Raw genomic sequence first — 7,500 nt, forward strand, 5'->3', positions numbered from 1 at the left:
TTCTCCCTCAAAAGTAAGTACTCAAGCCCTAGTCCCCATTGCAGCAAACAAGACCTCAAGGCCCCTCCCCGAGTATGTTAACGCTACCACCTTCTCGCGGCGGCACCAGCGTGATCCCATGGCAGCCTTCGACTCATGGCGCCCATTGTCAAGGCAGCCCCACGATGACCGCCGCACTTGTTTGTTCCTTTCCCTTCGATGGCTCCCGTAAGCCCCAAGGCCAGCCCTAGTAATTCTTGCTTAAAGAAGAGGAAGCCCGACGTGTTTACCCCTTCAGTCTTTTGTTACCTCAAGGACGTGCAATGGACAATCAAGTTATCAACAATGATTCTCTCTCTCTCTCTCTTCCAATCATTACCCCCCTCCTTCTCTATCATCATTCGTAATTGTACCCATCCTTTCACCATCTTCGCTTTCGACTGTAATAAAACGGCGTCAATTACGACTTCGTTTTAAGCGTCAATCACAAACATAAAGAGCTGGTGTTTCGAAACGCTATTGAAGACGTACCACGGAAAACGTCAAATAAATAATTCAACAAAATACGATGAATTTTGATATCTAAACATGGCATTTCTCATACCACACCAATTTCCACCTGCCAACCAAACCTACAGCACTAAGGTGCTGAATAGCTTAATGAATTTATCACCTGACGTAAGTGACAAATGAAACCCGGATATCATATTGTAAAGACTTTGTTGATCCAAAATAACCTTGAGGATAAAAATCGTCCGAAGTTTTCCTAAAACACTAACACTATTTAGGGATAAGAAATGTTGAGGGTTCTACTCTGGGAAGCACCATCGTTCTAAACATAAAACTTCAAAGAACACACATCATCAAGCGGGGGATAACAGGATGATTTACAAAAATGTGCCTGCTTGCTGTACAGAGCTATTTTTGAAATGAACTTAAAAGCATTAGTGCGCAACTTGGCGTCTATAACGTACTATAAAACTGTATGTTGTTGAAGGAAATTCAGTACGTGTAAAGAGCACTAAACACCATTATGCTCTTTACACACACTGAATTTCCTTCAATGACATAAACAGTTTATAGTACGTTATAGACGCCAAGTTGCGCACTGATGCAAACATGGCAAAACTAGTTTCACTACCGAAAGGAGAGGGAGGATAGAAATAATGAGAGAGGGAGGGTGGAGATAATGAGAATGAGAATGAAGGGGAGAGGGAGGGAGGGAGGGAGGGAGGGAGGGAGGGAAGGAAGGAGGGAGAGAGAGAGAGAGAGAGAGAGAGAGAGAGAGAGAGAGAGAGAGAGAGAGAGAGAGAGAGAGAGAGAGAGAGAGAGAGAGAGAGAGAGAGAGAGAGAGAAGGGAGACCGGACCTTAAACACACACACTCGTGTTACCGGAGTTAAGCAGCAAGTTTCGAAGCTTCACCGAGCCCTCATAAACCAATATTCGAGAGCCACAACCAGGGAGGAGGAGGAGAAAAAATAAAATTGGGGTTTCTAGCCATCTGGGGAAAGGTAGGAGGGGCATTTGCAAGCCCTGCAACATGCACTTCCTTAACTTGTCATTTTGCAGAATAGTAAATAGCAATCTGCACGCTCAATACACGAAACAAGCGAAAAGAAAATAAGTGAATGCCACGGTGCGCATATATAATGTAATTTTATAAACATGGAAAAGTGCCCAACACAGTCAGCACAGGATGTGGGAAAGCTGAGTGGCACTCCTGTGGCCACTTGACAATCACACTCATACACACATTTCCTGAAGATGGGTGTGTGTATGAGTGTGCGTGTGAGTTAATTGAATACGTGTACAGTGTGTGTGTGTGTGTGTGTGTGTGTGTGTGTGTGTGTGTGTGTGTGTGTGTGTGTGTGTGTGTGTGTGTGTGTGTGTGTGTGTATTATATATATGTGTGTGTATGTGTGTGTGTGTGTGTGTGTGTGTGTGTGTGTGTGTGTGTGTGTGTGTGTGTGTGTGTGTGTGTGTGTGTGTGTGTGTGTTTTAAGACAAGTAAAAATCCAATGTGCACACACTCATGCCTGGCTATCTCACGCATCTGTAGATCCCGGGTGGCCACATGCATGACTGCATACACAAGCTGCAACGGTAAGGTGCTGAAGCGCAAGCACTTAGCTCCTCCTAAAAAAGTTGACACTTATTCCTCGGCTGGCTGTAGTAGGGAGCTCAAGGGAAACTTTCAAGTGATCATTAACAGGAAGTAAACAAGGTAGAAAAGAGAGAGAAGGAAGCGAATGTGAAGGAGTGAGAGAGATAATGAAGGAGGAAGAAGGGAGGGTTTCATGAAGGAGAAGAAAAATAAACTGAGAAACAAGATGAGAGTGAAAGGGCAGGCGAGAGAGAGAGAGAGAGAGAGAGAGAGAGAGAGAGAGAGAGAGAGAGAGAGAGAGAGAGAGAGAGAGAGAGAGAGAGAAGAGAGAGAGAGAGAGAAAGAGAGAAAGCACACAAAACGAAATAATAATAATAATAATAATAATAATATTAATAAATCAACTGGACACATTACCCGCTTGTTGAGCTTGAGCCACGTGGTGTAGCCCTTGGAGTCCACGTACTGCAGCCCGAAGAACCAGATCTCCCGGAGGCCGATGGTCTTCACCACCTGATCGAACAGCTGTTTGCCGGTGGTGTTGGGCTGGATCGCGAACTCCAGCTCCGCGTCCATGGTCGTCACCCGCACATTTACCTATGGGAAAGGAAAAAAAATAAGGATGTTAAAAGAAGGATATTATAAACGTAGATGACTCATGTAATGGAAAATCTAGTTTGGGAAATAAAGTTGAAATGTAAAATCGATCGTAAGACGAAAAAGAATCAGAAACTAAAGTAAAGCAATAAATAAATAAATAATCCATCTTTAGAATCAAAAGGAATATAAAACATTTCCGAAACAAGACAAAGCCACCTGGAACTAATACAAGGCCCACTGGATCTGGCTTTCCAAACGGAGAAACACAAACAACCGATTGCACCTTGCCTAACAAGTGCCTCCCGCCCGCTCCATCAATACAACATACAATCCCCCTGTGCAGGGTTGCAATTGCAATACATTCGCTCGTTGCAAGGAAGGAATGCCTTTGTCGCCGCCACAAAAGGGAGACAGGGATTTCCTGCTTCCACCACAACTCCGCGGCAGAGAACGACGCAATACGGACGCGAAATGAGCTTGAGCGAGGGGGGGTTCTATGACAAATAATAATAAAAATAATAACAACAACAACAACAACAATAATAATAACAATAAAAACAACAATAATAAAAGTGATGATGATACTTCGAACAATAATGATAATCATTCAAGAATATGCAACCAAAATAATAGCTAATAACATCTAGCAACAAAATACAACAACAACGATGATGGTAACAATAACCATAACAACAATAACAATGATTAAAAAAAACACATAATTCATACCAACGTGAATACAAAATACAAACAAAAATAACAAAAGAATACAATAAAAATAAAAATAAAACCATCACTATCAAAACTATTCACCATACAGGCCACCAGGAGCCGCCGTACTCCGCGAACTCACACCCATGTTTTCCCTCCCCTTTACATAAAGGCCAAAACTCTCCAGCAACTCCCTAAGCATATTCACAGCCACGCACAGTCAAGTATTAGTCATCAAATAAATCTTAACAGGTAATCGATGAGTGGAAGACATACCATTTAATCTTTGGGATATATTTAGACTTGATGTCTTTGCCCAAAGGTTAAATCTGGAAGGGACAGGGGTCGCATACCTCTAATTATTAATGGTAAATGATGAGGTATAAAGGAAGAATGTGGAAGTAGTATATATATGAACAAAATAATAATAATAAAAATATTCTAGGTAAAAAATACCATTACAAAAATAGAAATAATGCTGATAATGATGATCGTAAGAGTATACTAAAAACATTAATACTGACACATATAACCAAGGACATGCTCAACAATAAATAAATAAATAGATAAATAAATAAACATAAAAATAAATAAAATAAACAAGTCTCATCCCTAATCCTACGCATCTTCCAGCATCCTTCCCGACGCATCCCCCGAATCACGAAGGATTTGCAGCAGCAGGAGGCTCACACGACACCGCTCATCCCTCCCCCTCCTAGGAAGGACTTGCTGGATAGTCCTTCCTGACCCACTTTTCCCCACGAGGAACAAATCGCCTTAATGCTTGTCTCGTTCCTGTGTCCGTTCTTTCACTTTCTCTTGTTCTATTTTGTCGATCTACCTGTCTCTTATTTTCGTTAGGTCTGCCCTTCGCTCTTGGCTTTTGTGGTCTCATTTTTTCTTCTTCTCTTCGTGTCTTTATTCATTGTATGTCTGTCAGTCTGTGTGTTTCTATCTCTCTTCCATCTTCTTTTCCCCCTTTCCATTTCTTATTTAAAATCTAAATGAAAATAAGAGAGAGAAAGAGAACGGAAGAGGGAAGGTAAAGCATACGGGATTACAAGATTACGATAGAGTGAACGAGGGGAGAATAACAGGACGAGAGAAGGATAAAGGAGCGGACAAGGGAGAGGGGGGGAGGGGGGGGAGAGGAGGTAGAGGGGAGAAGGGGGGAGGAAAGAGGAGGTAGAGGGTAGAGGGGAGAGGGGGAGAGGGGGGAGGGGGGAAGAGGAGGTAGAGGGTAGAGGGTAGAGGGGGAGGGGGAGGAGAAAGGACGGGAGGGGTGGGCGAAGTAAGAGGGAATGGGGGCATGGCCAGGGTGAGGGGGGGGGGGGGGTTGGTAGTGGAGGCATTTCCGTCTCCTCAAGGTCACCAGGGAAAACCGTTAATAATTAAGTTCAAGCTTCTCCACTTCTCATAACCTCTTTTCTTCTCTGTGAATCCGACGCACGAGTTAGTTCCTTGGATGAAAGAGAAGAAGAAGTGCGAGGAGATAAACGAAAGGAAAAGAGGAGGAGGAGGAGGAGGAGGAGGAGGAGGACGAGGAGTGGGAAAGAGAGGGAAAGAGAGGGAGGGAGGGAGGAGAGGAGGGAGGAGAGGAGGGAGGGAGGGAGGGAGAGAGAGAGAGAGAGAGAGAGAGAGAGAGAGAGAGAGAGAGAGAGAGAGAGAGAGAGAGAGAGAGAGAGAGAGAGAGAGAGGGAGGGAGAGGAGGGAGGAGGGAGGGAGGGAGGGAGGGAGGGAGGGAGAGGGAGGGAGGGAGAGGGAGAGGAGAGGGAGAGAGGAAGAGAGGAAGAGAGGGAGAGAGGGAGAGAGGAGAGAGAGAGAGAGAGAGAGAGAGAGAGAGAGAGAGAGAGAGAGAGAGAGAGAGAGAGAGAGAGAGAGAGAGAGAGAGAGAGAGAGAAGGGGGGGGGGGGAGAAACGGTGCAACTCGTATCAGACACGATTTTGATAAAACACTTGCATAATTAAATCACAACACGTGTTACTAGAAGATTTAGTTTGACAAAGGTGAAACATCAGTTAAATGACACCAGTGATATGGACAACGAGCCGGTGTGACTTCACATCAGTAGGGCAGAAAGGCCTCTACGCCTGAACCACTGCGGTGTGATCTGAATGCGCCCTGCCTGAACCTGATTAAACTGCATTGCACTTGTATGACTTTAACTCCTGCTCTCAAACACCACCGTCATCAGCCCAAACAATCGAACACCTCTGGCAAAATTACCAAGTCGTTAGGGAAATTCGGTATTGAAAAAACTGTCTTCTGTCCGTAATGGAATCTCATGCAAATATATTACGTCCGTAAATGTTCATCCTGAAATAAAATCATCCAGGTTCAGCCGGAGGGGGCACTCAAGATGTCAAGATTTTATCCTTGACACTTGACTTCATGGCGCAACATGCTCTTAGGAAGGGGCGGAAGGTGAGGCAAGGTGAAGCGAGAGGACAGAGGAGAGGAGAGGAGAGAAGTGAGAAGAGAGGAGAACTCTATGACTCTTCGAATTGGTTCAAACCATCCATTCATCCCCTTGTTCGGTTACGAAATAAAGAATACTCGGCAGAAAAAAAAAAAAAGTGACATACACAACTAAAGATATATGCTTCATTAAAAGCAAACAAATCAATAATTCTCATACCTAAATGAATCCCGAATAAATATACAAAGAAACACCCCGAATCCGCTCTTCCCGCCCCAGGCCCTCCCCCGCCATCGCCCTCATCGATGCATCTCCCGCAGGAGGCTCCGCGGAATGAATTAGCGGCCGCGAACACACGACCGCGAACGACGCCTTCCCCCAAAACCCGCGAAAATATACACTCCTAAAACATATGCAAGGCGGACAGCTGGCTAACGGCGGCGTCTGCAAACAGCATGCGAGGAACATCTGCGAGATGAAGGGAAGCACCAGGAGAGGGGATGGGGAAGGAAGGGGAGGGGAAAGGGGAGGGGGAAGGGAAGTGTGGAATGGGGGCAGGAGGGGGAGGTAGGGAGAGGAGGAGGAGGAGAAGGGGGAAGAGAAAGATGCGTGGGTGTACGAGCACTGTTATGTCTGCCACATGATAGCCAAGATAACGATTACGATGATCGATGAACGCAAAAGAAAACGAAGGTGACGATAAAGACAGAAATACAGGCGATGATGACGGTACGGACGGCCATGGTGATGCAGCCACGTGAGAGTGAGTCATGTCTGGGAACCATCATCAAGCTGCATCTCAACCTCTTCCTCCTGTTCACGCTCCATCACACCAACCGCTTAACTAAACGACCGGGGGAGGGTCAGTTAACTCATTAGCTAGACAAGTCTATTTGTACAATGCGTTTATATATGTCTAGGTTTCTTGAATGTATAATGCGTTTATATATGCCAAGGTTTCTCGAAAGCCAGAATCAATATAGTAGACGTGATAATCTTTTGAGGGAGTAAGTTCCAATTACTAGTTTTTACTTTACAGGGCATGGTCATGGGAACGGATGTGTTCGTACAAAATAAAAAGGAAATGCAATAACACTTATTCGACCTTTGCTTACCAATGTTGCAGACTAGATGCAAATTGCCCAAGAAAAAATCCCTCGTTATTTCCAAGGGCGATGGCAAAGGTTACATCTTTTTCTAATGTCTCTCGATTGTGTAACCCAAAAAAATAACAATGCTTTAAAAAATCGGAATCCCAAAAGGGGTTTCGTGTCGAACAAAAGCTGGTAGACGAGGGAATCTCCTGTGACAATACCTGTTCCGCCCCCGAAGGCATTGACAATACTTGTGTACGTCCACGCATTTGCTTTTACGTCAAAGATAGACAGACAGACAGACACACACAGAGCCGTTCCCGCCCTCTGCAGCCGTCACGAATACCTGCGCCACGAAGCAGAACGCGCTCCTTGTTCCTTCGTTCGTCCGCCTAACGACACTTCCTTGTCACGAGCGGCAACATCTGCTACATCTGTGTCACGCAAACCCCGAGCAGAGATCTCGGTCCATTGTGGTTCGACTATAGTCGGTTTAAATAATTTTGGTGACCTTTCTACAATTACTAAGCTCCTGATACGCGTGTTTCTAAAAGCCCAGCTCAGATGTACAGTCACGACCAAGACTAACTC

The 7,500-nt window shown here is 44.9% G+C and overlaps 1 protein-coding gene across 6 annotated transcripts in view; it reads right to left on the bottom strand.

Moving 5' to 3' along the window:
• LOC125030918 (moesin/ezrin/radixin homolog 1-like) overlaps positions 1-7,500 on the bottom strand; it is a 100,151-nt gene that overhangs the window by 12,935 nt on the left and 79,716 nt on the right. For all 6 annotated transcript variants that reach the window (XM_047621284.1, XM_047621285.1, XM_047621281.1 and 3 more), the window contains one exon: positions 2,502-2,681. In XM_047621284.1, the coding sequence (XP_047477240.1) occupies positions 2,502-2,681 (180 nt within the window). The remainder of the gene's footprint in view (positions 1-2,501; positions 2,682-7,500) is intronic.

The sequence above is a fragment of the Penaeus chinensis genome, chromosome 12, assembly GCF_019202785.1.
Source record: "Penaeus chinensis breed Huanghai No. 1 chromosome 12, ASM1920278v2, whole genome shotgun sequence".
In the NCBI taxonomy this organism is placed as follows: domain Eukaryota; kingdom Metazoa; phylum Arthropoda; class Malacostraca; order Decapoda; family Penaeidae; genus Penaeus; species Penaeus chinensis.